At 49.7% G+C, this 17,284-nt stretch overlaps 6 protein-coding genes across 6 annotated transcripts; 3 read left to right on the top strand and 3 right to left on the bottom strand.

Moving 5' to 3' along the window:
* Positions 1-426: 426 nt before the first annotated feature.
* On the bottom strand, positions 427-684 carry EI90DRAFT_2832614 (uncharacterized protein; the record flags this gene model as incomplete). Its single annotated transcript, XM_039053630.1, has 1 exon — positions 427-684. A coding segment is annotated over one exon (258 nt), but the record flags the coding sequence as incomplete, so codon positions are not given.
* Positions 685-2,635: 1,951 nt separating this feature from the next.
* On the top strand, positions 2,636-5,631 carry EI90DRAFT_3030222 (aryl-alcohol oxidase-like protein). The gene is made up of 14 exons (XM_039058197.1): positions 2,636-2,893; positions 2,964-3,029; positions 3,096-3,177; positions 3,229-3,385; positions 3,450-3,560; positions 3,618-3,753; positions 3,813-4,055; positions 4,118-4,305; positions 4,371-4,464; positions 4,531-4,848; positions 4,907-5,032; positions 5,094-5,114; positions 5,182-5,285; positions 5,346-5,631. The coding sequence occupies exons 2-14, from the start codon at positions 2,975-2,977 to the stop codon at positions 5,430-5,432; spliced, it is 1,722 nt and encodes a 573-aa protein (XP_038923231.1). The 5' UTR covers positions 2,636-2,893; positions 2,964-2,974; the 3' UTR covers positions 5,433-5,631.
* Positions 5,632-7,888: 2,257 nt separating this feature from the next.
* EI90DRAFT_3030213 (uncharacterized protein) lies at positions 7,889-8,526 on the bottom strand. The gene has a single exon (XM_039058196.1). The coding sequence runs from the start codon at positions 8,435-8,437 to the stop codon at positions 7,916-7,918; it is 522 nt and encodes a 173-aa protein (XP_038923230.1). The 5' UTR covers positions 8,438-8,526; the 3' UTR covers positions 7,889-7,915.
* A 1,966-nt stretch (positions 8,527-10,492) lies between these two features.
* On the top strand, positions 10,493-13,153 carry EI90DRAFT_786954 (aryl-alcohol oxidase-like protein). Its single transcript, XM_039068047.1, has 13 exons — positions 10,493-10,710; positions 10,761-10,842; positions 10,897-11,053; positions 11,117-11,227; positions 11,282-11,417; positions 11,466-11,708; positions 11,783-11,970; positions 12,039-12,132; positions 12,188-12,505; positions 12,577-12,702; positions 12,763-12,783; positions 12,842-12,945; positions 13,008-13,153. The coding sequence occupies exons 1-13, from the start codon at positions 10,656-10,658 to the stop codon at positions 13,092-13,094; spliced, it is 1,722 nt and encodes a 573-aa protein (XP_038923229.1). The 5' UTR covers positions 10,493-10,655; the 3' UTR covers positions 13,095-13,153.
* EI90DRAFT_3149860 (uncharacterized protein) lies at positions 13,137-15,319 on the bottom strand (the record flags this gene model as incomplete). The annotated part of the gene is made up of 6 exons (XM_039065621.1): positions 13,137-13,546; positions 13,605-13,708; positions 13,760-14,605; positions 14,663-14,773; positions 14,829-14,919; positions 14,979-15,319. 6 exons carry the CDS (start codon positions 15,317-15,319, stop codon positions 13,213-13,215), a joined length of 1,827 nt encoding a protein of 608 aa, XP_038923228.1. The 3' UTR covers positions 13,137-13,212.
* Positions 15,320-15,404: 85 nt separating this feature from the next.
* EI90DRAFT_3143437 (glucosyltransferase) lies at positions 15,405-17,201 on the top strand (the record flags this gene model as incomplete). Its single annotated transcript, XM_039065022.1, has 7 exons — positions 15,405-15,506; positions 15,558-15,646; positions 15,711-16,014; positions 16,068-16,215; positions 16,273-16,558; positions 16,611-16,670; positions 16,730-17,201. 7 exons carry the CDS (start codon positions 15,405-15,407, stop codon positions 17,199-17,201), a joined length of 1,461 nt encoding a protein of 486 aa, XP_038923227.1.
* Between the last annotated feature and the right edge of the window lie 83 nt (positions 17,202-17,284).

Here is a 17,284-nt window from a genome sequence, read left to right as displayed (position 1 = left end):
AGATATCTCCAAACTAAGCTGTCTGGTAAAGGCGCGTGTAACATGTCGAGGGCGTATGTGTGTCCACTGTAGAATCTAGGTGCAAGCGGACAATCATAGCGGCCCGAGCCCAAGACAAAGACCCAGCTGCATTTGCCACTTAATAGAGCGATACTTGCACCGATGCAGTGATAACTTAGGCATAAATACAGGCCATGATGTGTCTAGGGCTTCGCTGTGGACTGGGAAAGAGGCATTTTCAGTACCCGAGTTACCAAGTTATAGAATGACAGCATCCCATACTTTATATTATGAACCATTCAATTTCTCAGCATCGGCCAGGAACTCCTTATCACTCTCTTCGTCCGCGTACATCTCCACCAATTTCGGCCCCTTCACCGCACGCTTAGAGGCCCCTTCCTGCCGCTTCCACGCTCGCCAATTGTTCTTCGATTCCACTTCCTTTTCAATCATCCGCGCCTTCCGCTTTTCATCAGGCTGCCATTTAGATTTGAGGATACGCCGAACGGCTTCGGGACTGATCTTGAACTTTTCAGCTAGAACAGGTGTGGTAAACGTCTCAGGGTCGTGTCGGTGAAAGGTCCGTAAACCATCCATGGCCTCTCGAGAAATTTTGCGTGGAGGTGACCAGCCATCGGGGAACAAACGTTTCATCGCATCCTGGTGAGCGACCACTTGACGAGGAACAGGGCCTTATGAGTGCTCGCACGACGAACAGATGAGCTTAATTCGACAGTGTTTGCGTCAATGATTCTGGGGGAGGCAGGTTTTGTGGGAGAAGACTTCTGCGTTGGTTCGAGAGCTCCAGAGCCCCCTAAACTGGTTGACGAACTGGATGATTGCGGCTGAGAGAAAGACCGCAAAAACGATGGGAAAGGTAGAAGCCATGGCGAGTTGGGAAAGGCACCTGTGTAAGGAAAATGGCACCTATAAAATGCTACTGGCCGCCGATGCCGCAGAAACTGTCTGGACGTCATGAAAGTTGAACGGAGTAACGTGACAAAAAAGAAAGGCACGACATGTGATTTCGGCGTCAGAAATTCTCGTAATCACGGGACGCGGAGATTGCAAACTTGAAACTGTTGACTCTGGCTATGACTCTGACTCATTCGCATGAATGGCTTTTGAAACAGTACTGTGCCAGTGATTGGTGCTATTATGAGGCCTAGCCGAGCGCGGGTAAAGCCCCCCTTCCCCATCGTTGTTCGGCGATACTTGTGGCGTGAGCCTGATGGTGTAGACTAGGAAGATAGGTTGAAGATAGGTACGAGGGGGCACTTCGATTCAGTGAGACCCGGAGCTATCGCATCAGTGTGTCAGGTTTCTTGATTCCGTCTCCAAGAAACAATTATCATCTGGACGTTCGCCTGTTTCAGGATACATTCTACAAACTTCAGCGCTAGCGTCTGTTCCATCACTACTTTCAAGCACCAACCGTTCCCTCCCCAGCTCTCAGAGCGACAACTGGTTTCAAAGGTCGTAATACGAGCATTCTTATTTCACTGTTGATTACCTTGTATGTATGAAATGACGTAGACGAAGATAATGCTAATGTATGTGCCTGCGCCACTGAATTACTGACCACTCTCAACCTTCCCTTGGCTTCAAACTGCGCCCAAACCCTGGGGATCGTACATCACGACACCACGCCGTTCGCGATGTGGCTGCTAGGGTGCCCTTCTCAAAGGGGGCAACAAATCTTGCGTCAGCAGGATATGAATACATCAAAAAGGCGAAATCCCCGATGCCGAACCTGCGGCATCAACTTTTTTAACGCGGAGGAACTCAGCACTGTGTCCCATATATTGGTCATGACTGTGCTTAATTCCTCCATCTGACCTCATACACTCCCATATGTCTTTCTGGCGGAACATGGAGCTCAGGATGGGTGGTAGGGGATCCGATCATTTCAAAATATGAACGGATTTCAAAGGACCTGAAAATCATATTGTTGACCCGTCCGTGCATCCCTCGGTGCCTGAAAGATCTAGCTTCATCCTCCGATGTCGGATCACTGTGGGGCGGGGATGGGGGTTAAACTCTGAGTCGAAGGCGAATCAGTTTTTCAGGAGCAGGAGATGGGGCGCCTGCCTCATATGAATGGGCTCGGGTCAGTAGCCCCTTACGACACTGTTACAGTGCCTCAACAAGGCGGGCGTCCGAAGCCGTGACTAAAGTAAAAGTAGGTGGCGAAGATGGAGAACAGGAGTCTGTTGATTGTTGCTACCAAGGTCAGACCCTGTGATATTGATCGCAGAGTGATGGTCGTCCATCAGCGTGAAAAGAGATAAAGAAGTCCAAAGACCGCGGAGTGAGGCTAGCCAAGTGGCGCGACGTCAAGCAGTAACCTGCCAGAGGTAGAGACAACGCAAGGGAGCCCAAGGTTGGGTGTGTGTGCAACAACCAGTTCACCTGGGTACCTGATGGGGATAGATACCGTACGGCAGACGGTCACAACACAGCAAATGCCTACTGAAGCGAGGCGAGTAGTTACGCAGCGTCAAAATCAGACGAAACCATGAACTCGGGTTCAACCGGCTGTGATCACGCGGCCTTGCTGGTTATGACTTTATCAAAAGACCCAAGTTCCGTGCGGGGGCGATGTCATGGACCCGGCTCTGGTGGGCGCACCGCTCTGCTTGCGGGCCGACTTGGGGCCATACAACATCAATTAATTAATTGAGCAGACTTGTCATGACAAACTATATGTGTTTCTATGCCCCTGATCCTCGGCCATATCAAAGGGCGGTGTGCGAACCCGAGTTTGTCTAACCTCATCGAAACGGGCAGTTGACGATTACATCGAGCAAATTCCAACGGAGCTTCCATCTCTCAGACTATTGGGCCGCGCCACACCATTGACTCTGACTCCAAAGCCTCCAAGATGTGCGGGGTCAGTGCCTTGTTTCTTTTTTCGTTTTGCATATTTAAAGGTGCTCAAGAAACGAACCGTCGTTCTACAGTCCAAGCCAGCATGTCCCCCACGTACAGTGTTCTGAAGACTTTTTACGATTTCATTATCATCGGAGGTATGTCTTAATGATGCCGGAATTAGGGGGGGAGGGGGAGCCAACGCTTACTTATCTTGCGTGTAGCCGGCACCGCTGGCTCTGTTGTTGGGGCCCGTCTATCGGAGAATCCCAACTTTAATGTTCTCGTACTTGAAGCCGGTACCGAGTAGGTTGGCAGGTGATGCGTGTTGAATTCCAGTCTCAATCTTCCAAACAGTGTACCAAAGACTCAGACGTGGTCTGTGCCCTTGTTCGCTACGGGACCAGTATCCGGTACAGAGGGGCTGTGGCGATATATAAGCGAGCCTCAAATTGGGCTTAACAACAGGACAGTTCCTGTCCCGCGTGGAAAAGTGGTTGGCGGTTCATCACTTGTGAGTGCACTATTATTTTACGGCTTCCAATCTCCATTTTGGCTCAACACTTTGATCTCTATAGGTCAACTTCATGGTCTATACTCGTGGGTCGATCGAAGAGTATGACCGAATTGCGAACGTCACAGGCGATCAGCGTTGGTCGTGGGACAATATCCTCTCACTTTCCAAAAAGGTTTTGGACTCATATCATCGAAACCTCTGTTTTTGATCTCATTTTGACTTTTCCCAGTCCGAAACGCGCGAACTCCCTACCAGTGGTCACGACTTCCCCGGGGATTACAATCCCGAGGGATACGGAACCAGTGGACCTATACGCATCTCCCTTCCTAATGACGGAAGTCCTTTCCACGAAAGAGTCAAACAAGGTACGCTAATGCGAAGGTCAAATCTATGTTGTATGGATGTTTATACCAGTACCCAATAGCCGCGCACGAGCTCTCTGACTTCAGCTGGAACCCGGACACTAACTCTGGGACACCTCTCGGCATGAGCAGAATGTGGGGAACCATAGGGACTGGAGTTAGAAATGGTGCGAACAACTACTTCAACACGGCTGGACGTCGACGGAACTTGGACTTGATACGGAACGCTCACGTTACGAGAATATTGTTCTCTAACGACAAAATACCGGTTGTTACTGGCGTGGAGTTTGTACAAGGCACAAATGGTAAATGATCCTTGGATCGCATCAGGGGATGATCGGATTAACCGCTTGATTTTGTATTCCAGGCACAAAGACCGTCGTCAAGGCTTCCAAGGAAGTCATTCTTTCCGCTGGTACCATCAACTCTCCCCAGATCCTTATGCTCTCGGGCGTCGGTCCAAAAACGGAACTGCAGGCATTGGGGATCAAAGTGGTTAAAGATCACCCCCAAGTAGGCAAGAACTTGCAGGACCACACAGTGCTTGTGAACAGTGTGAGTTCCGGGATCCCCGAGCTTTGGCGTCCGCAGGAGCACATTCCTAACATTTGGGATAACAGTGGTATATAAATGATAACACCTCAGTGGACGCGTTCTACACCAATCCTGTCTTTGCTCAACAACAGCGCGTATTGTACAACACTAACAAAACTGGTAAATCACCCACCCTTCCTCCCCTCGAGCTGTCCCAAACACTGTGAAACTGACTCATCCATTCAGGTCGTATGTCCAACACGATCAGCCAAACCATTGGATTCTTCCGTTTGCCTTCCGATGATCCCATCTGGTCGCAACCCGGCGTCGTCGACACTTCCGCAGGTCCCAACTCGCCTCAATTCGAATTTCTCTTGGATGACGAATTCACGAGTACAATCTATCCCCACCCTTCGACGGGGAATTTCATGAGCATTGCGACAGTCAACTTGGCTCCTAGTTCCAGGGGAACCTTGACGCTCAGATCAAGCAACCCTTTTGACGCACCCGTGATCGATCTTGGAATCCTCACAAAGGAGCTCGATCTTCACATTGGTGTAACCGGTAAGTTTGCTTTCAACGTCAGCGTGCCCTGGGGCTAAACGCTTATTTATTTCCATAGCTCTCAAACGCGCACGAGAGTTCGTGACTGCACCCGCCTTCAAGGACTACATCTTGGGAGAGTGGGGCCCACTATCTCAAGCGCACACTGATGAAGAGATCATACAGTATATTCGGAACACTACGGGTGCGTACACGACACAGGGGTTGTGATCTGAGAAACTGACGCTCGTTTTCACCTTTCACAGTGTCCATTTTCCATCCTACTAGTACGTGTCATTCATCAAAATCAAGGGTAGCGAACGGTTATGTTAATTTTGTTTTATTGTTCACCAGGCACCCTCGCCATGTCAGCCTGGAACAGCCCCCATGGCGTTGTCAACCCCGATCTAACTATGAAGGGTATCAAGAAACTCCGCGTTGTCGACGCTAGTATTTTCGTGCGTGCTCTTTTTTTATCTTCTCGTCCCCGTGGGCTCACCAGCTATGGTCTTATTTAGCCATTCGTACCTGCGGCTCACCTTCAAGTTCCAATCTACGCAATGGCGGAGCTCGCTTCAGAGATTATCACCAGTGATTACCAATAGATGAAACTTCGATTTGCTTGGGTTAAATGGGAGGGATACGTGTCATGTATCCAAGGACAGTTAGGGGGGTTCGAGGAAAAATATTGATCACAATATAGTGGGAAGTATGGAGTGTGTATCTAATTCATGGTGCGAAACGCATCATCAATAACAGTCTTTTTCTTGGTACCTGTATCTATCCCTGTTGGGCTCAAAGCAGATTTCGGTTTTGAGAATATTATCTATCTGTTAGAAATGGGAATTGTAAAATGAAGATAGGTGCACGGGAAGGGCATGCGAAGGGATATTTGACGCTGTCTCTCGGCTTACCGGTATCCACCTTCACCACTGTCCTACACTGCTCTAGTGAAGCGCGGACGTCGCCTATCACGTTCCAAAAAAAGATTGCTGGCGATGCTGGTATCCACGACTCTGTCTCAGCAGTAACAGATCTTTCCCCTAGGAGACAATATTCGGCGTTAGTTGACGGTCGCGAAGAAACACCCGGTTCGGCAGCGGCCTAGCTCGGTGACTATTTCAACGTTGCTCCCCTGACTCACGAGTCCTAAGCTTCATGTTCATATATTGAGGTCCTGTGAAAGCTTGAATTGCCGCTTGATGGGCCGCACGTTCGTTTGGGCAATTACTTAGCGACTACGGAGGGGTCCGCAATTTGAATCCTAAAAACTACAAGTGCTGGGATGACAAGCAACTGACCTGAATGAACCTTTCAAAGATATTATTGACGCGATCGTTGTCCAAGTGAGCGCACCGGTTCGTCGAGCGAGAACCCTATTCCTCAAATTTGGTGAAGCGTTGGTTTACCGATGGTTAGTCGCCTCCATGTAAAATTTCTTGAGAAGCCATGGAGATGGTTCGCCCGCCGCCGCCCTTCATGCATGGACATGACCCCCTGAGAAATTTCACTGCCTGTGTTCCGCCTGAGAATTCGAAGGTCAAGATCCGTCCTAATGAAGCGTTCCGCGCATCTCAACGTCGAAATGAAAGCCTTCTTCATTTGCGCAAGTCATGCCTTTGATATAATTCGAAGTTCCGTCGCATCCAGTTGGGAAACTGTCATTGTGTCAGGTCCTCTGCATGGCATGTGGACAAACATACACTCAGGATAGGAATTCGCACACTTTTTTCAGCTACGGTTTGATGTCGTAGGATACTTGGCATTCGCCAGCCTCCAAGATGCAGTAACGGGGACACAGCGGGCGCAACATCTTTTGAAAATTTGCCGCGTAATTGTGGGGTTGGAGCTGAACATCTGATTCTGAACTCAGTTGTGGGTGTATACTGGAGCCTGAAAAAATTGGGACTCAGTCGAGGGCCCTAGAGGTCAGATTTACACCTTACATTTGACACCGTTACTATGGTGAACGCAATAAGCCTCGGCACGGGAACGAAAGTCTTGATTCGTTTGATTCCCGCTGAACAACTTGTACCATTCTCGCAGTGTGTCTCGCACATTTTGTTTGTTAGACTGCAAAGGAGAGTGTCCAGATCAATGATTCTACACTATAGCGGTGCATCATGGGTCACTGATTCCAGTGACTTTCGCTGCCGTACAAATCAGCGCCAGCGTTACCCATGGCATTGGAATTGGTTAGGATGAATACCTCGCCACTTGTTGATTGATGATACAATTCGAGTCGTGACAGATATCCAGAAGTCGAGACGGATGATGTATGTACATTCTCGTGAATGGTGGAAGGAAGCATTGAAGTCCGCAGAGTTCTCCTCAGGAAGGTTGGCTAGTTGGTGATGGTCCCACTTCAATAATCATATGTGGGTGTTGTATGCGTAAGTGGCTGAATCGGTCATCGCAGGAACGAACAAAAGTCGAGAGCGCGCATGGTAACTACGTGTGTCACCTTATGCATGAACCTAATCAAAGCGATCTTGATGTATATCGCAGTTGCGGAAGCCTCAGGACCAGTGGTCTGTGACAATAATCACCCGTTGACGAATATATACCTCCGGAACGAAATGGCCCGAGAAGCAACGATCCATCGGGGGGCGTCGGCGGCAATTTCGCCAGAATATAATCGGAAGGATCTCTTACTCTCTTGCAACGACCACGAGCAACGCCTCAGCGTTGGTGCGGGTCCTCAACACACAGATGACGGGCAAACGAAAATGGTATTAGACGAAGAGGTAAGTTTTTTGGTGCATACAAGCATGAAAACATACAGTACAATGACAAGAACGTCCCAAATAGGTGCGCAAGTGATGCATCCTCATAGAATACCAGTCGCTGAAGGGAGAAGCGGGATATGCTAGAGAATGTAACGGCAGCATGTGTGTGATGGCTGGCATAAGCGCATCATTGGCCAGGAGGGAGAGCGCTCCTTGCTCAATGGCTGATGGCCTAGCCCCAACGTGCCGGCGCTTACCCTCTGGGGAAATGCGTGCCTGTGGCACCATTGTGGTTGGGCCGCCGACCACTGATGGTCGGAGCTAGCTCAATAACCTGATCAATGCAATGGCTCGTTAGTTCAATCGAAACCGTACACAAACAAAGAGTTCCCCACAGAGTTTCGAGCCGCCGAGGTTTCGGTAGGAGTATGCAACCATCCACCATCCTGTGTTGCGGGAGCCGATGGCTCCGGCTGAGCATGAGGGAAGATGGCAGCGGAGGATGAATGAGGTTCGGAGGCAAGTCCCATAGAAAATTGAGGGTAGGATGGTGCAGGCTCTCCCGAAATAGCCACGGCCATTGGGCCAGTTGGGTACCCATTGTGCGCTATGGGGCGAGGCGCCGAGGATCCCACCGGTAGGATTCCATGATGCTGAAGTCGGCCACATGGTTCGTGTTGGCCAACTGGCTGAGGCCTTCCAGTGAGGATGGCTCGGATGATTCCCCGGTCCTGAAGTCTTTGCCTTTGGTATGATACAACAAATGCGGAATCAGCCTCTTGTGGCTGAGAGCCTGAAGGAGAGTGTGTCTGGAGCCAATATACGTCAGCTGTGTTGGGAGTGGTGCCAAGTGATTGCATCCCTCGAGTTACCCACCTCATCTCGAAACGAGCAAACAGCACCTCGACAAATCTTGCAGCGATTCTTTGGCATCCCTTTCCTCTCAGCGATTATATGATGTTGTTAGGCTCTGACGCAACGAGCGGCGGTTGCGTGATCCCAGTGCAACACAGGGAACGGTTGAACTATGGGAAGTTGTTTGTTGAACACTGTGCGTCGGCATTTTCCTTGCCATGATCCAGCATCCCCTGAGATGACTCTCGCTGTTGGAAAACCGAAGGAGTGCCCACACTGCGAACCGCAGAAAAGGGACATTTTTGTGATCGGTTGTCTAGGTCTCTTCACGGAGCGAGCTCAGTCGGTGATGTCCTCTTTTCACATCCCGTCTCTGAGTGTCTACTTGATGTTGGTCACCTGCACACCATCGCCCCGCATCCGCATTGTTGCCTGCACTTGGAGCGCGAATTGGTGTTCCTTGCAACGTTTCTGTGTAAGGATATGACAAACCTCAAGAATACATTGAATGATAGGAAACTTGTGGTACAAAGAAATTTCCGGTACATTGCAACAGTCACGAACCGACTTCTCGAAGGCGAGATACTTGAGAGGGTGCTTGTAGCGCACTCCGCCCTGCCTGAACACTGTGCCGACCGCCTCCATCTGCACGAAGTCCTCATCGTTCGCGAAGTCCGAAGACCGAAGTTGAGTCGGACGTAGCACTTGTCAGCGGGGTATAATCTGGCCATTACTTGGACGAAAGTGGATGACCATTCCCAAATCGGACTCCGTTCCTTTTATGTTTCCGTACAATTATTCCGAAGCTGTAAAATTAAACGCACGGATGATTGAAGAATGGTTGGCGAGCGCGAGCACAAGCGGTCCAAGTGTACCATAGGGGTGCCGAAACTGGTGCGGAGTTCTGGCCGATGCGAAACAACTTTTGTTATTGCAGCCGGCTTACATACAAGGCATGCCATATGGTCATTATATTAGCCCCTGATTGCCTTCGGATTTACATGCTGGTATGTCTGGCTCCCCCAGTTGCTAGTGTTCCTGGGGTAGCTTTGTTTTTCTTTTGAATATTGTGTTTGAACCTCCGAACGAGCATGGCTTGAGCACCTTAGTCGTATTGTAGCGGAGTCGGCCGAATTTATCGTGTCTCATCTCCTGGGTCAATCAAAGGTCGATCCCGCCGAACTTGCGTTTCTGGCCGGCCGCTTCCACTAGAAAGGCTGCTGCATTGCCTCGACCTTGCTTGTACCCTAAAGCAATGTCAACAGGGTGGGAAAGTTAAGATCCCCACGAATTGAAGAGCAAGGTAACTGCAATAAAACCGCAGACTCCTACCCATCATTTGTTCACGGTATCACTGCGGAGACACATCGCTTTGACGACAAACAATTATCCCGGCATTCTCGGCTTCTTGCATCTGCAGCTCAAGGCCGCCGCCCGCCGGCGTCTAATTGGTTTCTCAGCATATCATCTGTACCTTTGCAAACTCAGCTAGAGAGCCATTTATACTTAGCGTTATTAACGCATATCGGTGACTTGTGGCTGTAGCTCGGTGTCGATGAGGGGACTGCGGAAAAGACCGCCCCGCTGTGACTAAGTGTGGCTGGTCTGCATATTTGTTCACGACTTTGACAGCACCCCCATTATGGAGCTCGCCAGATGTCATTGATTGTCGTGGTTATGAAGCCTCACTCGGAACATTGTGATGCAATGCGACATTGGTCCTCTTCATTCTTGTGTTACGCGATCTGGCATTACTTCGCGCATTACTTCCCATGGGATGTCTGACGTGAATCCGATGGTGCAGTTTTGGAAGAAGGGGCCATGGAAGTCGGATAAATCTCGACGGCGCGAGGCGGCGGGCTCCTTCCTCCCCCCTCCTCACCTTCATTGTATACCATTCGCATGGGTTCTAAAATGACATGAAATCTAGCGGTGTGTGGAATTGGCCGGAATATCATGACAAATGATACATATCTACCTTCCCACCCTCCTGTTTGTGGAGGGCGGTGCGGAGTGCTGGCCCGAGGGATATGTTTAGACGCCCTATTGACCTTTCTGAAACGATTTGTCATACGTGCCACTGTTGGCTGGCAGACGCGCGTGGGTCCGCGATCACTCTCAATGCCGTTTACTCCTGTACAAATCAGCCGCGTGTAGCAGCCGAAAATGTACAGGGTCAGCACCTCGTTCTTTCATACTTAAGGTCCCCAAGAGACAAACCGTCGCTCTGTGGTTCGAGCCAACATGTCCCCAACATATAGTGTTCTGAAAACCTTCTACGATTTCATTATCATCGGAGGTATGCTTCAGCACTACCACTGTCAGACTCCGCGTTTATGATCCGTGCAGCTGGCACCGCTGGCTCTGTCGTTGGAACCCGTCTATCGGAGAATCCCAATTTCAAAGTCCTCGTACTTGAAGCTGGTACAGAGTGGGTTGGCTAGTTTTATGTGGAAAGCTGCACTCTCAGCATCCTTGTAAAAAGCGTGCCGAGAACTCCAGCATTCTCTGTCCCTGTATATGCCACGCAACCAGCATTTGGTACAGAGGCCTTGTGGCAATATCAGAGCGAGCCTCAAATTGGGCTCAACAACAGAACAGTCCCAGTCCCACGTGGAAAAGTAGTCGGCGGGTCATCACTTGTGAGTTTACGAGTTTGCCCAATTAGACTCGATTTACGCTGAGCACTTTCAATATGTCCATAGTTCAACTTCATGTTCTACACTCGTGGATCGTTTGAAGAGTATGACCGGATAGCTAATATCACAGGCGATCAACGTTGGTCGTGGAATAATATCCTCCCGTTTTCCAAAAAAGTTCGAGTTGCATCCGCCTTAACCCGTTATTTGAACTGACCGGTCTCTCCCCAGTCTGAAACGCGCAAGCTTCCTACCAGTGGTCACGACTTCCCTGGGGATTATGATCCCAGCATATATGGAAACAAAGGCCCTATACTCATCTCCCTCGCTAATGATGGAAGTCCTTTCCACGAAAGGGTTAAACAAGGTATGCCATGCGAAAGTCAGCGTCGATGGATGTTTATACCTCCAACAGCCGCGCACGAGCTCCCGGACTTTAGCTGGAATTCGGACACTAACTCTGGGAAACCTCTCGGCGTTGGCAAACTATTTGGAACCATAGGAACAGGTGTTAGAAATGGTGCAAACAACTACTTCAAAGCAGCTGGAGCTCGACGGAACTTGGATTTGATACGGAACGCCCAGGTTACAAGAATATTGTTCTCTAACGACAAAATACCAGTTGTCACCGGCGTTGAGTTTACCCGAAGCCCCGATGGTAGGTGATCCTTTGGATTGCCACATCAGGAGATGTTTGAGTTGATCGCCTGATGATGTGATTTTGGATTCTAGGCCCAAGGACCGTTGTCAAGGCCTCCAAAGAAGTCATTCTTTCTGCTGGTTCCATCAACTCTCCCCAGATCTTGATGCTCTCGGGCGTTGGTCCAAAATCGGAACTCGAGGCATTGGGGATTAAAGTGGTTAAAGATCACCCCGAAGTAGGCAAGAACTTACAAGATCACACATTACTTCTGAATAATGTGAGTTACGGGAGTGTTTGGGGGTTCTGCAGGGTGGAAGATCGCACTTCTAATCTTCGGAATGACAGTGGTATATAAACGACAATGGTACAAGGGACGAGCTCTACAATAACCCCGCCTTCGCTCAACAACAACAAGGGTTGTATGACACAAACAGAACTGGTGGGTCATTCCCTCCCAGGTTGTCCCAAGCACTTGCACACTAAATTCCATCTAGGCCGCTTGTCCAACACGATCGCTCAATCAATTGGATTCTTTCGTTTGCCTCCTGATGACTCCATCTGGTCGCAACCTGGCGTCGTTGACAATTCCCCAGGTCCAAACTCACCCCATTTTGAATTTATCATGGATGATGGATTCACGAATACACTCTATCCTCGACCCTCGAAGGGGAATTTTATGAGCATCGCGACAGTAAATTTGTCTCCTAGTTCCAGGGGAAGCGTGAAACTACGATCAAGCAATCCCTTTGACACGCCCCTGATCGATCTTGGACTCCTCACAGAGGAGCCCGACCTCCACATCTCTGTGGCTGGTGAGTTTCACTTACAAACATCAACCTCAACAGAGGGCGTGCCTGGGGTTGAACGTCTATTGATTCCATAGCCCTCAAGCACGCGCGAGAATTCGCGACTGCACCCATCTTCAACGGCTACGTTTTGGGGGAGTGGGGTCCATTAACTCCAGCGCAAACTGACGAAGAGATCATCCAGTATATTCGCAACAATACGGGTACGTGTGCGAACAGCGGATTGATATGGGAGATGCTGATATCTTGCTTTCACCTTCCAGTATCCATTTTCCATCCCTCTTGTACGTGCTGATTATCAAGGTAGCGGATGGTCAATTTGATTGGTTTGCCCTCCATCAGGCAGTCTTGCCATCTCGGCCAAGAACAGCACCAAAGGTGTTGTCAATCCTGATCTAACCGTGAAGGGTATTAAGAAGCTTCGCGTCGTCGATGCTAGTGTTTTCGTCCGTACACTTTTTCGTCCTTTGCTGGGTCACGTCGCTTAGCCAGTTGTGGTTTTTGTTAGCCAATCATACCAGCGGCTCACCTTCAGATTCCAGTCTACGCAATTGCGGAGCTCGCGTCCGAGATGATTGCGGGCGATTACAAGTAAATGAACGAATTTTCCTGGCGACTCAAAAAGGGGGCATGTTTTGCCATGTTCAAGGACAGTTACAGGACATAAAAATATCGAGGACGACACAGACTGAGGATACAACATGTTTACTTATTCATGATGCGAAACGCACCGTTCCTTCTCTCCGCTCAATAACAATCAGCTTTTTTCCCATACACGTATAAAGCACTTTGGTACTTGCGTCTGCAGTTCCCTCGATGCCCACTGCGGCCCATGGGTGGGCCTTCAGCGCTTCTTTGAGTCGCACTTGATCTACCTTGTTCGGGAGAGCAGCGAGCAGCAGAAGTATTATCTTCGCTGTGAAAACTTGGACGGTGGTGACACTTGGTGAAGGCGTAGCCGTGTGTTCTGACAAAACGGATCGCAACGCCAGGTCTGTGCTCTTACTCGAGGATATCGGTGTTTCTTCCAGTGCAACGAGGAGTTTACTGCGAGGGGGGAGGGGAGTCAGCATGCAACCTAATTGACTGGTAAAGTACTCCTGACATTGTCTCCCGACTTCCCGGTGGCGGCGGTCCAACTCGTTGCTGTCCAACACCGTATTTGTGGTCAGGTATTAAAATGTCTCCTGCCGTTTTCCAAACTCGAGACTACTGGCGTGTCGGCTTTTGATGCTAAGAAGATAGGCTAGGAATACATACTATCTGCGACTCGACCTCGGGGGTAACAGGGAGAGGAAGACTGTCACTCGTTCCTTCGGGAGAGACGCCAGTCGACGGCTGCGAGGGAATCCCCGGCTCGGGCAGCACCTTGATGAACGTTTCAACCTGGTCCTTTTGACTTGAGGGTTCTGATGATTCGACTTGTTGCTGAGTGGGCAGTTTGCTCTGGACTTTTGAGGCCACTTCCGAAGGTATCCTTGCTTGCACTTCAACTGTGAGTCGGGAATGTGGGTTTCGTGGATTGCGGAGTAGCGAGAAAGCCCGCCGTTGGGGAAGGGCAACTTCTTGCTGCGTCGTCTTCGGTTCAGCCCCCAGAATCACGGTCGCATCGCCGTCCCCTTCAGTCTCTTCTTCATCTTTACTTTCCAGCTCTGTCTCTGTTTCCTCTGGTTGGGCCACTTTACGGCCTGCAAGTGACCATCGTAGGGAGGGATTTGGGACGCTCATTACGGGGGAACCACCCGCGGATGATGTTTCTTCTGTTTCCTCGCCCCCACTTTCACCCTTAGGGCCTTTAGATTGCGACGATACTGGGCGGGGGGTGGCGCTCCAGAAGGCAACTTCATCTTCGCTCGGGGGCTGCGAGGACTTCTGAGGACGCTTGGCATCTCTCGTAGCCTGACGGGCCGCCCTTCGTTGGGCGATTGCTTCGGCGGTGGTGAGCTTCCTCTGTGGTGGAGGGGCGGGTGGTGGATCGCCGGTCTGGCTTGAATTCAAAAGTGTTCGAATTGTAGAAGGCGACGTGAATATTGATGCATCAGACTCGGTCGTGTGACCAGTCTCCCGAGCACTCGGTTTACGGATTTTACCCAGTAGCTCATCGCGCTAAATGATCCATCGAGTTTAAACGAGGATATTGGAGAAGTTCGAGGACGACTTCACCTTCCTACGGGCAGCCGCGACACGCGCCTCCATTTCCCTAGTAAGTTTCTCCTCTTGCTTGGCTGAGCTGATCGGATTTACTGGTTTAAGAGGTTTTTTTGCTAGCATTAGCTTTTTCCAGCTTCATTTCGTAAATATTGTGCTCCAGAGCGTGTTAGTGACGTACTTCATGTTCCAAAATTGAGATAGATTGGCTCAATGTTCCAACATATTTCATCAGTTCTTTCGCATGCCCTTGGGCTCTGGGCATGATTTGACTGTCAGGAGGACGCGTCACACGACTACCGGTAAACAGCATAAGCCTAAGGCAACTAACTATTTCTCCCCCAGTTTGAGGACCGATTCAAGGCACTCCTCAGCGTCCCAAAGTTGAAGTGGTGCCTCGCGCGCTTTTCTGAGAGGGGTGGCATTGACCGACTCTCTTCGTTTCAGATCTAATGCCGGCCCAGACGGTTCAACACCAGGAGATGGAGCTTGGACAACAAATAGAGCCGCTTCGATGTCGTCCACATCGCGAACCGACTTGATAAGTGGGTCTGTCAGAACAGCGCGTGTGTAGTTTGTCTGAGTCTGGGAAGGATGTGACGCCTTCGACAGAAGAGTTTGAGAAAGTGCCGAAAATCGGTCTACGATGTCAAAGAAAGCAAGATCGCTCATTATTACGAAGAGGCAACAGTTTAGACGCCAAATGAGTTTCCTGTTTCTATTGACAGGTATTTGCGCACGGCGCTTAGCCACTTCGATGAGTGACATTGCTCAAGAGACTATTCGTTACGCGGCGTTCGCTGCATTCAACATTTTGGTTGCCAAAGAGGTGAATACTGTGGTTAATGAGCCATACATGGTAAGACGGTTCCAAGACGTCATTGGACGATTTCACAATCACCCATCACAGGATGAACCTTTCCACATCCCTCAAGCCCAGGCTTACTGTAGGGGGGAGTGGGACTCCTGGGACCCCAAGATAACAACACCACCAGGCCTGTAAGCCTCCGAACTTCTTCAATACTTTCTGCTTCACTCCGCTCACTTCCTACGTGGTAGCTAGGTACTTGCTGTCCGTGATCCTAAAGAAGATCTTCCTCTTCAAATGCACCATTGGAACGCTTAGGCTCACGAACATCCTGTTATTGTCCTTCTTTCCTCCGCTAATTTCATCGCTGCAAGCAAAGTTGCGACGTATCGACGCACCTCAATCATGGCTGGAACCGACCTTGGAATCGATTGTCATATCAGCATTTCCCATCACTTGGTTTTTCGCGTTTCTGTACTATACAGAGACAGGGAGTGTCTTCTTCGTACTTGCATGCCTGCTTGCTGCGCTCCATCAGAAGCATTGGTTGGCTGCACTTGTGAGTCTGGATTATGTGCTAGATGCGAATGTCGAGCTCATGTCCTCTTCAAGCTAGGATTGATAAGTTGTACTTTCCGGCAGACCAATATAGTTTGGGTATTCTATGCGCTTGGGCTGAGCTTGCTCAAGACGCTACACTTGAGAAGGGTGGGACATTCGAAACATTTACACGATCCCGTAGTGGTGGACGCGAAAATCGGTAAATTTCGCACTGCATCACTTCAGAGGCACTCCTGAACGATGCCATCTTTTTTAGAGGACTTCGCTAAGAGCGTGATGTCGCTGCCAAGGGCGATACTACCTTTACTTCCGTTCATTATTCCTTACGCCCTGCTCGCTCTTGTTTTTACTGTATTCGTGGTCTGGAACGGCGGCATTGTATTAGGCGACAAATCCAACCATATCCCCCAAATGCATATCCCTCAATTATTCTACTTTGTTGGATTTTGTACGGCCCTGGGGTTCCCAGTCCTTATTGGGGGGCCTGGGGGTTTAATTCATCTTGTGAAGGCCATTGTGTCCTTGATTGCTGGAACTTGGAGGTATTCAACTTCCAACTACGAGTTACGATACCAGTGATGACACCCTCTACAGGCGATTATTGTTATACGTCACCTTCTGCGTTCTCACTGGGACAATTATTCACTTCTTCACGTAAGCCATGCATTCAACAGCATATGCTTGAAAGAGAACTGACCTCTTTTTTCCTCTAGAATTCACCATCCGTTCCTTCTGTCTGATAATAGACATTACACATTTTACGTTTGGAATCGGCTCTACCGCAGACATTCACTGGTCCCGTACATATTATCACCGGTCTATGTTACATGCTATTACGCATGGTTCATCCGCCTCTATTATCCCCCTTCCATGACCCTCAACGACGAGCAACCGGTACACAGCAAACAAATTGTTCATCGTAGTGAGAAATCATTGCTAGAAGCTCTGCTCCTTCCGATATGTCTCTTGCCGACCCTTCTACCTACTCCTCTTTTGGAACCTCGCTACTTCCTGATACCATGGCTTCTCCTACGGCTGCAAATTGACCCTCCACAAATCAGGTCATTCGAAAGTCTCCACTGGAGTCTCCTAGGCGAGGGTGTGTGGAATGCGGTGATCAATTGGGGAACGATGTACGTTTTCCTGTATAAGTACCGTCCCGGGGTAGGTAGATTCATGTGGTAGTTATATGTTACATGGGTTGGGTATGTGCCTTGAAATTCGTAACACAAGCAACAGCAAACCAAGGGATAGTCGTAGTCATCCGA

The sequence above is a fragment of the Cantharellus anzutake genome (assembly GCF_015039405.1).
Source record: "Cantharellus anzutake strain C23 chromosome Unknown EI90scaffold_2, whole genome shotgun sequence".
NCBI lineage: Eukaryota > Fungi > Basidiomycota > Agaricomycetes > Cantharellales > Hydnaceae > Cantharellus > Cantharellus anzutake.
Note: the sequence above shows the minus strand (reverse complement) of the source record. Positions and strands in the feature narration are given on the sequence as shown.